This window comes from Bacillus rossius, chromosome 8, assembly GCF_032445375.1.
Source record: "Bacillus rossius redtenbacheri isolate Brsri chromosome 8, Brsri_v3, whole genome shotgun sequence".
Taxonomy (NCBI): domain Eukaryota; kingdom Metazoa; phylum Arthropoda; class Insecta; order Phasmatodea; family Bacillidae; genus Bacillus; species Bacillus rossius.
In genome coordinates this window covers 35,966,839-35,988,701 of record NC_086336.1, presented here as the reverse complement: position 1 = coordinate 35,988,701, position 21,863 = coordinate 35,966,839, and the positions used below count along the sequence as shown (strand labels likewise).

At 33.3% G+C, this 21,863-nt stretch overlaps 1 protein-coding gene across 1 annotated transcript in view; it reads right to left on the bottom strand.

Annotated features, from left to right (window-relative positions):
- Positions 1-21,069, bottom strand: part of LOC134534733 (fasciclin-2-like) — a 108,136-nt gene extending 87,067 nt beyond the window's left edge. Inside the window, exon 1 of the mRNA XM_063373235.1 lies at positions 20,647-21,069. Within this exon, the coding sequence (XP_063229305.1) occupies positions 20,647-21,011 (365 nt within the window). The 5' untranslated portion in view covers positions 21,012-21,069. The remainder of the gene's footprint in view (positions 1-20,646) is intronic.
- Positions 21,070-21,863: the final 794 nt, after the last annotated feature.

Here is a 21,863-nt window from a genome sequence, read left to right as displayed (position 1 = left end):
TTACGCGTTACTTTACAACCTTTATCTTACATTCAAATCATAAACTTCTTAGTAGGAATATGTATTATTAGAAATAGGCCCTATGTATTTTTAATTTTATTTGGAAGTCATAATTACCCTAAGCCTTCGAACATGAACATTAAAACATAAAAATAATATTTTTAAAAAACCGAACGGACCTAAAAAAACACAACAAAATACTATAGGTACTAGAAATCGAAAAATAAATAATTACAATCATAATATTTTATTAAAATTATAGGTAATATGTTTGGATACGAATTTTCACATTGTAATTGTATAAACAATAAAATTGTATAAACAATACAATAAATTGCAATGTGACAGTTCTTGTCCAAACATAATTATTACCTATAATTTTAATAAAATATTATAATTGGTAGGTGCTACCTACTAATCGTTTTAAAGTCGGTGCCAAACCAAATATTTATATATATGTATATGTATGTATATATATGTATATTTATATATGTATATATATATATATATATATATATATATATATGTACCCATGTGAAATGCGGACCTATAACTTCAAACACACAAAGGCATTTACACTGTAATCAGAAGACCTTGCATTTTCTGGTGTTAAACGAAGAACTTGTAAGTATAGTGTGTTAGATGATATAAATGTACCCATATGAAGAGAGGACCTATGGCTTCAAACACACGTTGGTATTTAAACTGCAATCAGAAGACCTTGCATATTCTGGTGTTAAACGAGGACTTGTAGGCACAGTGTGTTAATATGATATAAATATACCCATATTAAGTGCGGACCTATGGCTTCAAACACACGTTGGTATTTACACTGCAATCGGAGGACCTTGCATATTCTGGTGTTAAACGAGGACTTGTAGGCACAGTGTGTTAATATGATATAAATATACCCATATGAAGTGCGGACCTATAGCTTCAAACACACGTTGGTATTTACACTGCTATCAGAGGGCCTTGCATTTTATGGTGGTAAACGAGGACTTGTACGTTGTACGAACAGTGATTTTATATGTTATACATATGTATATATATATATATGTATGTGTGTGTACGTATATATACACCCAAATGGTGTGTGGACGTTTTAAGCTTGTTCAATTTAGCCTACTGGATGCGGTTAAACATAAAAGTTGCAACCATTTGAATACAAGAGCTGAAATTTGCGTTTTCCTGGAATGTATAAAACGCTGTTTTACAAACGAATTTTGCCTTCTTAGTTGTTATTTCAGATTCGTGTAGTGCAGTCCATACACGAATATTTTCGGACATTCACTGCAACCGTCTATACAAGTTTACTTTATCGCCGATGTCAGTAAGTAAAAAGTCAGGGGCATCAAATAGTCTATTTTTATGCTTCTGAACGCTTTGACTTAACCAATGTTTTTTTAATACTTCTGGCAATTTGCTTCCTCCCCCCCTCCTCCATCATACTGCTCATCCCTAGAAAATAAATAAAAATAATTTACGTAACCTACGTTGTTTCATTAAACAAATATATTTTTTGGGAAAAAAGTTTATTATTGAACAACATATTTCTTAAGATAAATTTACCGCCCCGAAAATATTTTACTGTGTGTTTCATTACGTTCATGGGAATTTGATTATAAATATGTATTTTTACGAGAAAAAGTACAACACTACTTGCAATAGTTTTATAATGATGACAAATTATAATTTTTATGAAACTTGCAAATGGTATTTCAGTGAATGTTGTTGCTATCGTTTCTCACAGTGATGTTCAAACGCAGTCTGTTTTATCACGGCTCGGGAACACCGTAAGGATCACAGTATTCTTCCGCCTTAGCGTTGTGTCACAAGTGGCCATACGTAGCGAAAACACAATATGGCCGCCTTTGAGATAATAAATGTATATGTAAGGATAAATAAACAGTTATTCAGATATTCTTGAGAAATTCTCACTTTCACGCCTTGGTAATATAAACAGAATAACTTTGACATAGACAACGCTGTGTAGTTCTGCAAAATTACACCTATAGATACTTGTGTTTGCGTATCATAATAATATGAACTCAAATATATAACTAAGTAACTTCCATGAACGTTTGTAGGACTTGAACTAAACTCATTTTTGCCGGCCTCTTTACGTATTTTATAGCAAAAGACCATTCGGGAGATGGTTTGTGACGTACTTGACGTAAGTTAGATGAGATCAGTTTTTAAAACGTTCCCATTTTATGTTCCCGGCATCAAGTGGTGAAGTGATTGATATCAACAATTGTATTAACTTTGGTTTTAACAGAACAGCACGTGTATTAAAGTAGGTTATTTATTTTGAGATATGTAGTATTTAATCACATAAAGTAACTCTTTAAAGGAGATAATAATTAATGGCTTTATGGTTATTTCAACTGTCAATAATGACACCGCATGGCTAACATCATCACTGCTTTCAGCCTGTGGCCGGGTCCAGAAAACATGGATGCCAATCCTAAAATATAATGTTTAACAGCTCCCGCACTAGACGGCCAAGTTGCCGTGGCCAGTTCGCCGCGACCTGAGAGTGCGTGGCAACTACTGAGAGAGCACACACTTGTCCGCGGCGGCCAGGCTCAGGCGTGTCGCTACGACTTGAAGGTGGATGCAGACCATGTCATTTGTGTGATTAGTCGCCTAGTGTGCGGGAGCTGTAAGGATGAATGACGAGAATATAAAAACAAATAACTTACCCGTGCGAATAAAACATTTTATCTTGATCAGACATCGAATGGTAATATAATAATGGGGTAGTATGTAAATGCAAGTATTTATTAATGCAAAGTATTGAAAATATAGTACCAACAGATTTTGGCCGTATCGAATATTTATTTTTACACTTCTTACAGTTAAAATCTTCTTCAATAACAATGTTAGAAGTTATAATGTGATAATCGTTTACTTTTTGGCTGTATGTGCCTGATACAAACATAAATAGGCCTACCATTGAATATACGAACTCGTGAAAAAACCACGTGGTAAAGAGGTTCTGGGAAATATAAACCTGCCCTTTAAAGCGTCTGACCTTGTGCTTTATTAATGGTCATTGTTATGCCTACTTTTCTTGGGAATTATTTCCTCATCATTTGTAAATACATTCCTCATCATTTGGAAATACAAAGTTGTATAATAAATTGTGAGTATAATGCGGAGTCTATGAGCAAAGTTGCTGTGTAAATGCAAATCATACATTTTGATGAAGTACAATGGGAGATTTAGCGTAACGGCAAAGAAACACCTATGAGAAATAATATATAGCCTAACAGCAGACAATATCAGTGTTATTGGGGTTTAGATAAATATAAAGTAACATTGCAAACTCTATATAAATAAGTAATGAAAAAATTAAATAAGTTATGTTACAAATTAAGTTATAAAAGTATGTGGAACTTACTTCGGTTAATTCGCTTCAACAGCTGTCATGCATGTAAGATTATTTATATAGCTATGGCAATCTCAAAAATGGCGTAGACTTGTGACCAAAATAAGGCATTTATAAACATGTTTTTATAATAATTTAATTCAAAACATTAATTTTTGTAAATTGTCTATATACGTTATTAAATCATTAATTTTGAAGTTGTAAGGAAGGTATGGCGAACTGACCAAAAACATCTTTGAGAAACTATCTATCTATCTATCTATCTTATCTATCTACCTATCTATCTATATATATAATCTGGGCGACTAGATCTTTTCATTATGGAGACCTGGATTTCCTGAAATAATAGAGTGTATTGTTATTTTTAGTCGAATTTTTTTAAAATAAAATAATGGCTTGTGAAACCCTAGAAAAAAATACAATCTATGAAATAAACATAACTGTAAAATTATTGAAATCATAAAAGAAAAAGCAATATAATTACTAAATATTTTAACAAAATAATAATTTTAAATTATTTTCACATTAATTTAAAAATTGAAAACGAAAATAGTTATGAATTTCTTTCTTTTATTTGGTTATTGTAGAGGTTTAACTTGACTGATTTTTATAACTTTACAATCAATTTTTTCTTTCCATATAATTTTATTTTAAAGCCCATTTTTTATGAAGAAAGTTAAAAATTTTAAAACTAAATATTGTTTTTTTTTTTTACTTTCTCTGTACTTCAGGTCACCATAATGAAAATATTTAGACGACATAACAAACCCCGTTGTATTCTTTGAGGTCGCTCAAATTCTATTTTTGTATTTATATTTTCGTGAGTCATGCACGTTGATACTTTTCCTATCCTCTTAAGAAGATTTCGAAGTCGCATGGTTGAATCATTCGAATCCAGACCGGCTGCCGGACAGGTATCCATATGCAAAATAAATCTTCGCACCGTTATCACCATTGTGATTAAAGAAACTGAGAGTTTCAAGAGCTTTGTAGAGGAATGGCGTAAATATTTATTTTATATTTAAAAATGAAGAATTTCCAAATAGTATAGGTTCCAGACTAGTCATTTAATCAACTTAACAGTCAAAACACAGAATAAACACAGCAAGCACATTTCTAATGGAGACATAGAGGGCCCGAGGCTCCAGCACGCGTCTGGGCGCAGTCTCAGCAGGAGGAGAGGAGGCGTAGGCAGGCTGCGTTGCTAACTCCTTCCTGGAAGGTTACCAACCCTTTCGCAAGGTCATCCTCTCACGTCTTCTTCTCACGCGTTGCGCGCGTGGTGCAAAACTAAGACTTTCCGAATAACATGCATGTTTGAGAAATGTGTTTCACTTACACATTTAAATTTTCTGCTGTAGTTCTTAGGAATGTATTTTAAAATTATTATTTACCTCTCTTTAAGTTATTTTATTAATAATAATTGTTTAGAAACAAATTTTAATTCATAACATGATAATGGAATGTTGTCTATAAATTATTTATTTGTTATTATAATCGCTCTTGTTTATAGCCAGCAAAGGCACACGAAATATACCAATCGTAAATAATGTAAGAAACTTATCTACTTAAAAGCCATTAAAAAATTTAAACCACTAAACCTATTTGTTGTTGAAATTTATGTTTTTAACTTCTCACTAGATAATGTTGTGGTACACGGACGTGTTAATACGGTTAACTGTTGGAAACAAAACTTGTATAACCTTTTGGTTTTCTAAAACTAGCCCCTAACAAATAATTTTATAATGAATAGTATTTATTACACTCGCGCTATAAAAAATTGGACTAAAATGTGTACTAGAAAATAAGTATATTACTGAAATAAATACAGTGCATTTAAATAACTTAGCAACTGTATTGATCTGTTAAGTTGCGTTGACATATTCACCCCCGCTTATCATAAAATTATTTACTTTAATTTAGTAATACTAACTTTAGGTATGTTGAATAACACTTTTATAGTAATATTTAAAAACGTGCTTTTAATTACTCGCATTTGTTTTATAGTTAAACTGTTAAAAAATCAGATTCGAAATACAAGAGGTACGCACAATGTACCATTCGTTACTTAACCACAGTGATTTTAATTAGGAAGGCCGGTATTTCTGTTAATTTCCACTTCGCATAAACGAAGGAAACGCGTAATTTAACCGACTGTTCCCTATAGATTTGATCATTTACAAAGGTAAGTAAAATAATATACAGGACCAAGGAAAATTTTGGAAGTAAAAAATAAAATTTTCAAAGAGAAGATAAATCAAGGATCATGATTGTGAAACGAAAGAAAATATTTATTACATGTGTTGATATTATCTATAATAGGTAATATTTTCCTAAGCCATATTAATTATTTTTATTTTTTATTTGTAATGTATGACTGTTATTATATTCTTCTTTATATGTAGGAAGCTGAGATACCATGGAGAAAATCTCATTTAGTAACCAACCTATGTAAGTGTTTTATTGTTGGAGACTATTGCTGGTGTATTCAAGGAAATTTTGCTCCATTGACATAAGTACGTCTATTAATAGAGAAAGGATTTAAGATCATGGATATATGTGCCGTTAGTGGAATGAAGAAGAACTTATGCTATCCAGTGTGAGTAAGAATTCAAAAAAACTTCGGCTGAAGGTTTATCACGAAAAAATAACCCATAAATGTACAACTGATGGTTATTAGTGCTTTCCAAATATGATATACGCCTTTAAGTTGGAGATGAACAAATCGTTTATTGCAAATAATAGATCAAGTATTAAGGATAAATGCGTTTATTGTCTGCATAAAGTTTAATTTCAAAAATTCTGCAGTCATAACAAAACTCGTCGCTGTCAACAGGACGTATTCATAAAGGTATCTTCATAACTAAATGCTGGTCTCTTATTACAGATGCCAGGTTAATTTATGTTACAAATTTCTGTAGAGATTTTTGTCATTTTTAATTTAAAGTAGAATCCCGGCGGACTCGCAGAAAAACTAATCTAATTCCTCCGACTAAGCACCTGGGGATTGGTCATTAAATGTAAAGATCCTACAGCGCAAATCAAGTGCACAGCCGAAGAGTTCGTGGCGCTTCTGCCGCGTGCCGTATCTAATTGCTGTTGGTTCGGCCGGTCGCACAGTCAGGAGCGAAGTAAAACCACGGCTAGACTATGTGTGCCTATCTTGCTACTGGGTAGGTAGCTGGTGACAGCTTACAAACCTCTCCACTCCCCTCCCCCAACGAACACAATAAACTTATATTACAGAAAAACAACAGGACCCGTCTTAACTCCACTACCTGTGATCTTGAAGCCAAGCCGAGCCCGGCCTGCGTATGTTGATGACTTCATTTTTACGATATTTCTCTACTATAAATGCTATTTCTGTAGATTTTATCTTTAGAACTCTCTTGCATTTGTAGTTCTCCTACAACAAAATGAATGTAGACAGCTGCGAAACTGCTAATAATTAACACTTACGCAACATTTTACGCCCGTTATATTACACTTTATAAATATCAGTTACACATATCTGTGACAGAACAACACACGCAAAATAAATATTATATTCAATTAGCAGTACTACCATTCAATGGTACTACCTATTAACCAATACTTATTGAGAGAAAATGAAAAATAAGCAAGGGGGGGGGGATGGGGAAGAATTAATATAGCGTGTAAGCCTGAGCCTGGCGATAGTGGGCTTTGAATCACTTGTGTGACTTGTGTGCCGACTCGGTGCTGTGAGGAGTGAAGTCTCTCTTGGGGGATCGGCTCGAGCATCGCAAGCCAGAACATCACCAGTGACTTGTGCAATCTGTGGTGTGTTCACCATGGAATGCAGTTGTTTTGATCCGCGGGAGGAAAAGAAGGGTGGGCATGAGAGCGACAGATTGTTTTTCTGGAAGTCCCTCGTGAAAGCCGCGTAGTGCTTGCTGTATGTAATAAATAGCGACAAAAGTTTTATTATCTTTTTAAAATATAGTTTCCTCAAGGGTTGATCAAACACGAGAGAGCCCCAAGTAAACCCACCGAGCGTCGGCTACATTCACCACATTTCTTAGTTAGGAAAATTAATAATTTTTATCCAGTCCGTGCTTCATCAAACCAAATTTTTTTTTAATACTAAAACCTGTGAAATGAAATGCAAGTACACGGGTTGGACGAATGTTAACTTTAATTTTATACTAGGTCTATAATGTACACGGACGCAAATGAAAAATTTTGCTGTTAGTCTGTAATACATTGTGAGTGGGAATCGCAAACACATTTTTTACCCCGTTGAAGGAAAGCCCTAGATCCGTCCTGGGCATGGGTTGGATTCCTCGTCAATAGAGTGGGATTTTGTATTATGCCTCTGTTTAAATAGGTTGGGATGAATTATGGATTATAGCTATTAATTTGTAAGGGATTGTGTGTAATCTTTGAAGCACAAAAATCAAACTTTCTTTTTCAAGTTTTTCACATAAATTTCACGACGTTATGTGACAGTGTCACATGAAAACGCTCTTATCTTTGTGTTAATATATATGAAAGTTTGCAAGTCATCTAAAAATATAATATAAGTTACATTTTAAGAATTTTTCATTATTTAAAATTTTTTTAGCGACTCTGATTTTTATGAACTTCGTAAGTAACTGTCACCAAAACTACGTAGCACACGCGTTATATGTAGGTATTTAGTTAAATTTGTAAATAAAATAAATATTATTTATGAGTTTTTATTTTACGTAACAATATAAAATGAATAAACAAATGAAAATTGTAAACTATTCATACTGTGCAGTTTAAATTGGTTGAAATAAAATGAACAAAATATTCTTGGTGTTATAAATTACTTCCAAAATCTGTTACAATAAATTGAAAGAATTCCAATACTATTCATGTTACTGATGTGGACGAAGTGTGCGTATGTGTGTTATGTATGTAGTGTTATGTAGTGTGTTATGTTTTGTATGTACAGACTGTTGGAAAAAGCTAAATTATTAGTCATGCAATAGACCTTTTGTAATATTTGAAGTTTAAGAATATACTTAACAAAATTATGAAACATGTATTCTATGAAAAGGCTCCATTGCTTAGCATATTATTATTTTTTCCATGTTACAATGGTAGTGTTATTCTGCAGCTGTCACTAAAATAGTTTTATTTTTATATGATAATTTAGTCCTAGTTTCAAATCTAAGTAAACTATCTGATGATAATTTATTTATTATTTAGACTTATTATGTTATTGTTACTGGAAAATTGTTGGATATGTTTATTATTAGATTATTTTTAAACATGACTTGGTTAAAACTAGACACCTGCGAGTACTCGAAATTCGAGTTTCGAGTCGAGTTTTTTAGTAATACTCGAACTCGAGCTCGTGGTTTTCAACAACTCGAAATTCGAGCGAGCTTTTCTTGCACTCTACCTATAGAAAAAAAAACTCTCATTATATCAGAATAAAAGTCTTACAACACTATTATCCTTTACTTTATAATGTAACATGATCGACCGTATACATGAACACATCATTTTTACGTACCCGGGATTTACGAATTTCCGTGATTAATTTTTTTTACTTCTATAATTTTCCGCATAGCATTAATGTATCACTTTCCTGCTTTATGCGGAAGTATTTCCCGCTTTATGCGGAAACATTTCCCGCATTTTACTGTAAAAAGCGTTTAAATTGTCCGGGGTCTCATCATTTACGCCATTAAATGTGTGATATAAAGTCCCGTTTAAAAATTTTATGAAAGTTCCTGCCAGTAATGGCGCACGTAAATATAAATATGAAGAAAAGACAAATGAACAACAACTTACGAAGAAATATGGATGATGTACCATAACTGCAGTACAATTCCAATAGTTATCTTAAGATAATTACCATAAAAAGAACTAAAGATTCTTTGTAGATACCATAACTACTGCAGAAGCATGATAGTTACCACATTTGCACTATAGTTGCCGTAATAACCGAGAAGTGTATTTACCGTGATGGTAATGTATTTATTTAGGACATATTAAAATTAAAGAACATTATTGAAAAAAAAAGGATGTTAAATCTTGATATGTACGGTTGGCACATGTTGCTAAGAAATAATGTGATCTGAAAGAATGCAGTACTACTACGAAAAGTGAAAAGGGTACTCGTGGATTTTTAGGTTATGGCAGTCTCTCTTTCGTTTTTCAGTAATATCGGCCGAAAATTAACAAGAGTATTGGAAGTTGGCAGAAATGCCGATTCAACTAAATATTGGCAAAATCGGCTTCTTCAGTACAGCTCTACATTTGATGACATGAGTAAACATATTTCAGACTACAGGACATTGAAAAAGACTTTAATTTCCATGTAGGTTTATTGTGCGTAAGTTTTTTTTGCAAGTGTAAATTGAATTAAGTAAAATGCTTCTATTTTTATTACTTTAAATTGATTAAACTTAATGACAAGTTACAGATATTTGACACTAATTTTGAGGTTAAACAATTTGGTAAATATGTAGAGTAACGGTATATGCGAAAAAAAATGCTAAAAATCTATGCTCTTTCACTTCCTCTTTTCAAATCAACCGGCGGAGATAAGAAATTCCAAATACTTTAGGAGATATAGAATTTTTTAATTTTGCAATACAACACCTGTACAACCATTAGACCGACGCCATTTTTGTTATTTTGCCGTATGTTCGTGAATGCTTAATAAATAAAATGGTCGATTAGGTCTGGTCAGTTACATTATTAATACTTTCAAACTAAGCGGACATAAAAAATGTGAATTAATTTCAATGGTTCTTTAGTTTTAAAGTATTTATAATGTAACTGACCTGACCTAACAAACCCGGACAAATGATGAACATTAACAACTCACGTAAAATATTTTTGTTACTTATTACTTGCGCAACAATATCCAAATAAAAAATAAGACTTTAAAATTAGAAACGTTAAAAACCCACCTAAGTTGGAGGCGGGTACATTTCCTTTGCCATTAGAAGGAAATGATGTAGTCGTTCACCTACGTCGCGATACCTCCGACGGAACATTAATAAATAAATAAATAATCACGTAAGGTTCATTTGAATACTGGCCAATCACGGAACTGTCACGTGACAAAATTGTCCAATAAGAAACATAATAGATACTCGTAAACCAGAAACAATGGTGATCGCCGCATGAATACCCAGGTATTGTGATGAAAATTAAAAAATTCGATATTCCTAAAGTATTTGGAATTTCTTATCTCCGCCGGTTGATTTGAAAAGAGGAAGTGAAAGAGCATAGAATAAAAGTATTTTCGGAATTTTAGCATTTTTTTCCCGCATATACCGCGACTCTACATATTTACCAACAATTTTACTAAAGCATTCCAGCCACACAGGTTGCCAGCGAGAAATGCTTCTCATCTGCTGTAAACACCATCTCCAATCGTAGAGCTAATTTAACTCCTGAACGTGCAGAACAAATTATTTTTCTGCATGATAGATTGAAGAACAGAATTTAATACTCTATGACAATCTCTCTCAGAATTTTTGTGCTGAAAAGTGGAAATGTTGAAACAATGTGAATGTACTTTTCAAACAACATGATTTTTGGTGCTCAGTTAGTTGAAGCTCAGTAAGGACTCCAGAAAAATTGACAAGGATGAAATTATTCCAAAGATATGTTACATTTACACAAACATATACGTACTTGTAAACTGTGGTTATGTTAGTTGGATGATATCAGTTGCTAATGAACCAATGGAAACAGGTTAGATTCAATGGAAAACATGTTTTTTTTCCTAGCAGTGCAAATTATAAAAGCACTCTGTAAATAGTTACCCAAAATTAATAAGCCCACTTCATTTTAATACTTTATTCAAACATTATACCTACTAAGTTTAAGGTAAAAATAATTTCCCAAAAGTGTAACTGTATCACAAAAGCTCAAGCTTCGAGAACTTTCAAGTAAGCTCACTCGAGCTTGGCTCAAAGTAAAATTCTTAGGCTTGCAGACCTCTAATGTAGGTCTATCTATTTAGTAGGCTAACAATGATAATGGTTTCTTTTTTTATTTCCATGTTTTTCTCAAAAGTTCTCACATTTTATTACTCCATCACAGTAAATTTATGTGCAATAAACTTTAAAAAAAAACTCGAACTCGACTCGATACTCGCGAGTATTTTAGCAAACTCGCTCGAGCTCGACTCAAAGTGAAAATCTTCTGCTCGCAGAAGCCTAGTTAAAACGTCAAACAGAATTTTTCACAGCGTGTGAATTTTACAACCAGTAACAAGTTGACTTTTATCTAAACAAATGTTTTTCATGTACAATCTTCAGGTCATAGAAAATAGGAATGAGATAAGCTCATAATAATAAAACAACACTTATTTATTTTAAAGCAGACGGAAAGCTAGTTTTGTTAAGTTAACTATCGACTGACTTCAGTCAAAAATGAAACTAAGGCCGGCTACATTTTTATCTCGCGCGTAGGTATAAATTTTGTGTGACCTATTTCTCAAAGGGGCTGAAATTATTTGTAATGAATTGTTTCAAACCCATTGTCTATACATTTAAAAAATCAAGTATTGTATAAAATATATTTTTATAAAAATGTTGAACTTTTTAATTGGCAAATATTTTTTTCTAAAGATAGCTATGAACTGTATTATCGAGCGAGCCTGCTTTTCAGTCTAAATGCCATGTATTTAATTATTAGATGCAAGCTTGGTTATGTAGCTGTGGCAGTAGGCCCTAATATATACTTAGCACTGGAAATTAGAACTTCTATGGCAATAAAGGTTAATGAAAATTTTAAATAAATACTATCCTTGCATTTACTGTAAACTAAAGAAGCTTATCTAAGATGAGTAGTATCATTAAAAATGATTATTAATTTCAAAATTTTATTCTCTATGATAACTAAGAAATAATATCATAAACCTGAAACTTAAATAAGTACTTTGAAACTTCACGTTTAAAGTGTTTAAGAAGGCGTTGGTGATGCTTAGGTATTTAACCATTTTTGTCAAAAAAATAATTTATATCGGCATGAAGGATGGAAAATCTAAAGCGAAAGGTTTTAAGTTTTTTTAAAATAATTCGTTAAATAAAGGTAGAACAAAAAAAAAGTGTCCTGGAGCACAAGTCAGAATCGCAGAAAGTCTCCATCTAACACCGTGTGGGCCGCGCCAACGGCGTTAGGGCCATAACTGTCCCGGCGCGGCGGAGTAACGGGAACATGGTTGGAAGTCGTGACGTCACGGGGAAGCCCAGGGGGTCGTCACAAGATAGGTCTCACGATGTGCTTATTTAACACTAACGATTCGTCTGTACTAATATCAAAATGCCATTCACATTTAGAGTTAAATTATATATATATTACACCCAAGAAAATAAAGTTTACTATTCAAGCTTTAAGTAAACCATTTAACAAATGGTTTTAAATAAAAAAAAGTAAATCAACAAATGTTACACGGTCAGGGTGAAGTCCTTGTAATTTTTTTAATCGAGCTCAAGAAAATATCGTTTTATTTGGCAAACGTCTGGCTTATGAATTAAATAAAAAATAAACAGGATGCATAGATGTTAAATAATGGGAATTGCATCAAATATAAATGAGCAGCGTTACCTCGACAAAAATTTGTATTTCAATACAGACATGTATATTAATATTTTTGTGCCCATGTGTATATTAATGTAACAATCGAGTGTTTGAAGGCACTAATTTTAAATTCCTATTTGCATTTTTACGATATTTATAACAACTTCTATCAATAATGTATTTCAATATATGGGAATTTATGTAAATTAATAAAGTTATTTTAGAACCCAAAGATGTTAATGGAGTGTGAATCAAGTATTTTATAATCTAAACACATTTAATCTGTAATAAAACATTAAACAAAGACTTAACTTTTTTGACATGAATATCAAGACAAGGAAATACAACGTAAGACTTTTTTATTTAAACGTATATGTGTATTAAAATACCAAATCCTGTACTGGATGAATTCCGAAGAAAACCTAGAATTTAATATATTTTGGGTCAAAATTAAATCATTTGGTTTTATGCTGTGTTAGTAGCGTCAGAATCATTTATAGCCGATAGTAGCAGAAGGAGGGGGGGGGGGGGGGGGACAGAAATCATGTTTATTCTAAGGGTGAAATCTCTGTCTACTTTTATATTCCTTGGGCTGGTTTTTAGCAACATGCGGTCAGACAACACGTGCCTTCCTGCTAAATTACTGTTGTTTTGGAAATCTTTGAGTTTTTATAGAAGCTTTAGTAAAATAATTATTTTACCGTTAGCAGCTGCTCTCTTGAGAGATTTTGTGTTTTCAATTGCTATCGTGTCAACAAGAGAGCGCTTTACAGTTCTCTCGTTGGATGAAACAAAAGGTGATGCTAGAATGTGTTACAATCAAAAGGAAGACAAAGCAAGTAATAGGCACAATTACAAACTCCGGATTTGAAAATTTAAAGAGAATGGAAAAATCTGGGTTTCAAGTCTGCTGTTGTGTTAGGGGATGATGACGTCAAAGATAGTGGAAAAACCGTAGAAATTTATCCACAGTAACCTTAACACTTAAGCAGACAAACATCGTGTGATTAGAAAAAAGTGTACCTAAAACATACATAATGTTTTTGAAAGTATATATATTTACACCAATTTAGATATTCGTGGCGGAGTGAAAGAGTGTGTTAGGTCATGGCTTAATAACTTAAACCAATCACGTTTTGTAAGTTGAAATCTATCTTAATTCAATATTTATTTGTTTCCAACTTACACAGATTTAATTTTTATTCTAACATTTACAGACTAAACATATTTTTTAAGTAAAACCTAATTATTTAATAGTCACCCTCGGGACCGGTCCTATGACGGATAATTTAATAGACGGACAATAGAAATTCAATTTCAAACGTGAACAGTTACATTTAAATATAAGTAAATAAGTAGTACGAGATTTTAAATTATTTGGGAAAAAAAGTAAGCCATTTTTAATTAGATAACATATATAGTAGTTTTATTTACCAATTTAGTATAACATAGTTTAATGTGCAATGTTGTACAATGTGTACATATGTACGGACTTTGGAGAATTTCTTTAAGTTAAATTGTTTACATCCTAATAAAAAGAAGTCATTTTCTTCTGTTTATTTGCAGCTCGAGCTTTATTCAAGCAATGTTCTGTTTTTTTTTTTGTTTTTTTTACGGAAACAGCATGAATAACGTTTCATAAAAAATCGCATACAAGTAGTGACGGATAACAGAGATAGTTGGTTAAAGTAGTTTTACTTATTTAGAATTGTTAAATTTTAACCTTGCCTTGCTTTATAAACATACCTACATAAATATTTTTAGTGATATAATTTACATACTTAATATTCAATTAATATTTTAAAAACATACATTATTAAATATTATTTGTTATTTTTAAATGTACTAAAAATAAGGGCCGAGTTGGCATCCACTTGGTTAGGATCCCACTCTAATCATGTTGCAGTTCCTGCTGTCATCAACACTATAATAAGATAACCGTGCAACGAAAGTATTATTTAAGGGAATTTTCTTGATAATGTATAGCCTGCTAATTTAAATTATGCACGTCTTTTTACGTATAAATATTTTGTATAATTATTTTTTTGTAATATCAATAAATTATTAGATATAACTTTATGCGAAGATATGGGAATTGGTTTTGCACAAGTTCTCGTAGTCAATATCATGTAAGTAACGATAATAAAAACTGGATAGGGTAGATTTTTTTATGAAAATTAGTTCTCACAAAGTGAATTTGTGTCATCGAAACCAAACTTGCGCCCATATGCAAATGCAAGTTATTGCGTTCTTACATATGTACATGATATTATCTACTTAAGTCTTTAAAATGCAGTTTTAAAACGATAATCGCAAAAGGTAGGTATCGCAATTAAATTTTAATGCACTTTTACAGACAACTGTTAAGTCATTTCTGTAGACATATATCAAAAATATAATAAAATATCATCTCTAGTTACCTGTACTATGAAAAATACCCTATTCCAGTTCTACTATCAGTTTTTCTTTCATTCGATGCCATTTTCTGTGACTATAAATAAATGCTGGTTATAAGAATTGACCATTCTGTCGGGAAAATAGAATTTGAGTTGTGAATTAACACTTTTATAAGTTGGGGTTTTCGAGATAGTTTGTTTTATATTTGTTGAGCTGTACTCAGAGTCATCCATTTCGGTACCTGGGTAAGTAAATAAATACAAAAGTGTTTGAAAAAACATTTTTGATTTTAATGCGTAGATGTGCGTTTCTTTATGAATCCATAAATACGAACAAACATATTATTTATTTATCGCTATTATGTTTTCACGCGTCGCATGTCATGTTCATTCCACCTCTTCATTATAGATGTATTAAAACAAGGGAAAAAAAATTAATTATCATTGCGAGTAAACAGTATTTTAGTAACAGTTAATCTTTTTTCCCTTTCTAATTTCTCTTACTTTCCAAGCTCACATACAAGATATCTCTTCTGTTGTTGGTGTGTGTATTGATACCAGTTTCAGGCAATGTTGGAAAAATGCAAGTGAGCTATCCCACACACAGCTACTGCGCTAATTTGGCAACGTTGCACTTGGTTAAGAATGGGTTGAGAGTACCTCATTACCTCCCTCCCTGCCTTCCTGCCTGCCTGCCTCCCTCCCACTCACCCAACCTCCCACCCTCCTTCACCCCTTCCACCGTCCTACTCCAACGCTTGAAATGTTTACGCTGTTTCAACACTTCGATTGGACATAAACACGTTTCAAGGAAACTAAATATATATTGTCTCACCTGATATACATTTTTCCTGACTATCCACGAAAAATGCTACTTTCATTAAGGGTTCTTGGAAGTAAGAACTTAAAATTTGTTTGTGGTAGGCAGTTTTCACTGATAAACTGAGCGCTTCATGTAAATATTTTTACAGAAATGACATCACAAAATACGTAATTTACCTATATTTACATCATAGGTATTTCAGTATTTAGGATCGGCACTTTTTTTTTTTTTTCACTTTTCCGGTGCCGAAAGTTTGCCCGATTTGTACCTTATCTTTTGTTGTAATGCAATATGATAAAATATTTTTTTATCTGTATATAAATAAATAACATTTATACACAATGTTCCACTCACTTCTCCCCAACCCACACAATGTGACAAGCCACCTGAACTAATGCCCCTTTGCCCAACCTCCTTAAATATATCCGGCTATGATATGCAAAACATTTAAACTAACGTTCTCCAACCCCATCTTCATTACTTATTTAAAACAGCGGCATGCTAATCAAATAAGAACACATAAGGGCATACATGGTGATAATCACATAGTTTTTATAAAACTTTATTATTGTTTTTAACACTTTCAAGTTGATATTCTTTATATGTTTCGAATATTTCATTTGTACATTTCACTCCCATAGAATTATACAACTTTCATGAAGTACTATAAAAACATAAAAACCATTATCGGAATGTATCTCGTCCTTAAAAGTTTTCGATCAAAGCAGAAACTAAAGTTATTCGAAGAATAACCTTAGCCTAAACTTACTGTACAGGTGCATTAAAGATGTATAAATACAAAAATTTTCTACTGTATAATCAGTTTCGTAAGTGTTCTCTATATTTAAACATATGAACATACATCTTTCTTTTCAAGACTGAACAGTGTCCAGTTGGTATTGAAGAAATTGACGTATCTATCTATCAATCTCTAGTTTCATCTACATGATAACAGAACTTTTAAAGTGTTGTCTGTGATTTGTTAGTGTTTTGTAGGAGAATAGATTATTCTATGGAGTAAATTTAAAAATCGCAGACCATAATTTTTTCATTTAGGAGATTCAAATGGAAAATGCACAAAAAACCATAACATTCTCAATAAAAAAAATAAAGGTTCAACCTTTTGAAGCAAGAGAAATTTCAAAATTAATAAAATTATGGCGACAAAAATACAATTTGGTATGTGATTATTATAAAAATCTCACATGTAAAAATTTAATTTATGTATGCTGATGACGAGGACTTTGTTTATAAGTACATTTTATTCCAATATTTATTTGGTATTTTTAGAAATTGGTACATTAGGAATCTAGGCATTTCAAAATAGAAAGGTTAGGGGAATGTATGAGTTTTTGTGGTAAGTTGGCGCACATTGGAAGGCCAAGTTTGGAAATAAATATCTGTTCACTGAGATGATTAGGACCAGGTAACGTTTTATGATTTTTCTCTACTTCGCATTGAAAGAAAAAAAACTGTCGAAAAACTGAAGTGTGAAAAAATATAATAGGCTTCCTGCCGCATCTGACCTTTAGAATTTGGTTCAATATTTCAATTTAATACTTTTTAATTTTTTTGTGATACTTGTTTATCTAATTTATGTTTACGTGACGTCATACATGTGTTCAAATAGCCCCTTGAGAAGCTGTTAGTTTTCGAAATTTTCGGACGCACAATTAAAGTAGGAGGTACTGGGTCATCGGTCCCTCCCAATATTTGAAGCTGGATCCGCCACTGAGTGACGAATAAGTTGTCAGCACTGGAGAGAAGACACACGTGTTGAGGTGATTTTGTGTAGAGTCGCACGTTTCCACGAACTGCAAGTTGCGATGGAGCATGTTGACGAGCGGGCAGGGTGGAGTGAGGATGGTGGGGTGGAGGGGGACGGGAGTGGCGCCAGAAACACAAAAACACCACCACCCTGGAAACTGTGTAAAGGTCCTTAGATTGAGTGGTACAATACACAGTCCTCGGTTAAGTATTTAGTTCAAACCGGTGTGTAAATTTAACCAAATGGTCGTCTTATTAAACATATAATAGTATATCAAACTGTGTAAAGGTCCTTAAATTGAGTGGTACAATACACAGTCCTTGGTTTAGTATTGAGTTTAAACTGATGTGCAAATATAACCATGCAGTCCTCTTATTAAACATGGAACAGCATATAAACTTTGTAAAAGTCCTTATATTGAGTGATAAACGACAAAATACTCGGTAAAATACTGAGTTTTTACTGGTGTGTAAATATAACCACGCGGTCCTCTTATTAAACATGGAACAGTATATCAAACTGTGTAAAGGTCCTTAGATTGAGTGGTACAATACACAGTCCTTGGTTTAGTATTGAGTTTAAACTGATGTGCAAATATAACCATGCGGTCCTCTTATTAAACATGGAACAGCATATAAACTTTGTAAAGGTCCTTATATTGAGTGATAAAAGACAAAATACTCGGTAAAATACTGAGTTTTTACTGGTGTGTAAATATAACCACGCGGTCCTCTTATTAAACATGGAACAGTATATCAAACTGTGTAAAGGTCCTTAGATTGAGTGGTACAATACACAGTCCTCGGTTAAGTATTGAGTTTAAACTGGTGTGTAAATGACCATGTGGTCCTCTTATTAAACATGGAACAGTATATAAACTTTGTAAAGGTCCTTATATTGAGTGATAAAAGACAAAATACTCGGTAAAATACTGAGTTTTTACTGGTGTGTAAATATAACCACGCGGTCCTCTTATTAAACATGGAACAGTATATCAAACTGTGTAAAGGTCCTTAGATTGAGTGGTACAATACACAGTCCTCGGTTAAGTATTGAGTTTAAACTGGTGTGTAAATGACCATGTGGTCCTCTTATTAAACATGGAACAGTATATAAAACTGTGTAACAGTCCTTAGGTTGAGTGGTACAGTACACAGTCCTCGTTTAAGTATTGAGCTTAAACTGATGTGTAAATGACCACGCGGTACTCTTATTTAACATGAAATAGTATATATCAAACTGTGTAAAAGTCCGTAGATTGATTGGTGCAGTACACAGTCTTCGGTTAAGAATTGATTTTAAGCTGGTGTGTAAATATAACCATGCGGTCTAAATATTAAACATGAAACAATATTCTAAACTATTTAATGTCCATTGTTTTTCGTAGAATATAGTTCTTATTTAAAGTTCGTAATTCAGTTTTTTCGTGAAACTAATAACATTCGTTTGGACAAGAATTTCGTAAAGTTTTATTCTCTTACCAAAAACTAATTATACTTTAATTTTTTTAATTTTTATAAAATGTAACTGAATACATTTTTGTAATTGTATCACACTTATTATTGGTTGCACTGTTGTTTAAACATTTCGTTGAGAATTTATTTGTTGGTTTTTAAATATTTTATATGTTGAGATTTCTATGTTAATATGTATGAAAATTAAATTTTTCCTTTAATACGATAAGTAGGATATAGTTCTGACTTCTTATTCTTAAATCACTAGTTTTATCTAGTTTATTATTTAGGTTGGTTGAAACCTTCGTTCAATACCAGAAGAATTGATGTCTTCAAATAAAACATTAATTATTTTTTTTATATCGGAATTGGAACATATAGAACTGAAAAACGGGGTTCTACGGGTTCTCTTACAAATATTGAATTGTAATTCATAGTTCAAAATCTCAATTAATAGAAAAATTAATCATCATAACAATTTTTTCGTGAATAACATTTAAATAAATAAAGTTTTTGGAGCGAAATTTATGTTTTAATTCAGTTAAAAAATATATATTTTTTTGTATGTTTACACAAATTCGGATAAGTGGTTTTATCAAAAAAAAAACTTTTACGGAAATTATAACATATAGGTATTTAGTAACGATGAAGCGAAGTCAAATGTAAATGGAGCAGCAGCGGGATTATAGAGGGAAGAAAACGGAAGAACCCCGAGAATCGACTCCGTATCACCTTAGCAAGGACCACTGGTTCGACTACACGACTAACAGGAACCCTGTCTTGTTGAAACATTTATACTGATTTTGCTAGTCCTGCAGTTAACTGTAAAACTTTACAGTCCTCGGATAATGCGCCAGACACACTTTGTGTGAAGGTCCTCAGTCTGACAGGTCCTCTGATATGCTTGCTAAAGTAATAGTCCTCGGAAGCTACGTTAGTGTTTGTGTATTCCCGTCCTCTATTTAAGGGTAAAAAATGGGGTCCTCGAATAGGGGCCTAAACACGTATAGGTGTGTGTGTGTGTGTGTGTGTGTGTATGTGTGTGTGTATGTGTGTGTGTCTGTGTGTGTGTCTGTGTGTGTGTCTGTGTGTGTGTGTGTGTGTGTGTGTGTGTGTGTGTGTGTGTGTGTGTGTGTGTGTGTGTGTGTGTGTGTGTGTGTGTGTGTGTGTGTGTGTGAAGAGACGCAAGGACTGGCCTGCCAGTTCAAACTGCAGGCCAATGTGTGAGTATGAAGCCCCCCATGACATCAAGAAAATAAACACACCTGAACGTAACAGTCGGTCTGGGCATTCCCGAGGCACTGCACTTCATGGCCACCTCCTTGTCCAACGGCATCGACGCGTTGGCGAACGTCACGATCTTGGGCTTCAGCACCACGGTCAGCATTACAGTCTGCTCCACCGTTCCCGCCGCGTTGCTCGCCACGCACTTGATGTCTCCGCTGTCCTCCTGCGTGACCTTCGTGATCGTCAGGACGCCCGTCAGGTCGTTGACCGAGAACCTGTCGGCCGACGACAGGTCCTTCTGGTTGGACACCTTGATCCACTTGAAGGTGGGCTTCGGCTTCCCCTTCGCCTTGCACGTCACCGACGCCTGCTCTCCTTCCACCACTTTCACGCTCTTCGGCATGTCTTCGATGACTGGAGGTGTGTGCACCTAAAATAAACAAACAATTCAGGGCCATCAACTAACGTAACATACACGTAAATAACCCACAAGTAATTTACTATTCAATTCTGCACGTATCTATTGGTTAATGACAACTGCTAAAATCATTATAATTTTCTCACAACCATGACTGCAGTGCAACCCATTAGATAACTAATATCAACCAGTCACAAAAGTATATTAGTCCACATAATGCCAACTTAACCATACACACTATCTTAACCTAGTTAATAAAGCTAATTCAACATCTTTAATTTAAATAAAAAAATATAAGTATAAAATCTGAAACTATGGCATCAGTAAGTATGTGCGTACATACTGACATTTGAATTTGATAATACTAGAAGTAAAAAATTAGGACTGAAATATGGACAAGCATATCTGTGCAGATTTTTCTTTAACCAATTTTTTTTTTGATGTGACGTCTAATAAATCAATGAACGCTGGCTGCACGCACGAAAAATTGTCCCACTACGGATGTCCCACTACCGATGTCCCACTACCGATGTCCCACTACCGATGTGTTTACGCATGCGTGGCATCTCTCTGGTATGTTGCGGACGGTACAGAGAACTCTGCCGGTACGTGGCGGCGTACTGGTTCGAGGTTATTGTTGTGCACCGCGCCACGGGAGTATATTCGCAAGGAAATGGCCATCTTACAAGTACGTATTATTTTAATTACTAGTGTAAATCAGTATATTTAAACAGTATTGTATGAGTATTGTTTTAGCTGTGTAACTAAATATTTATTGCTGGTATGATAATTTTCACGCTTTAGTTTGACATTGGTAATTATTTGTCATGAGTTATT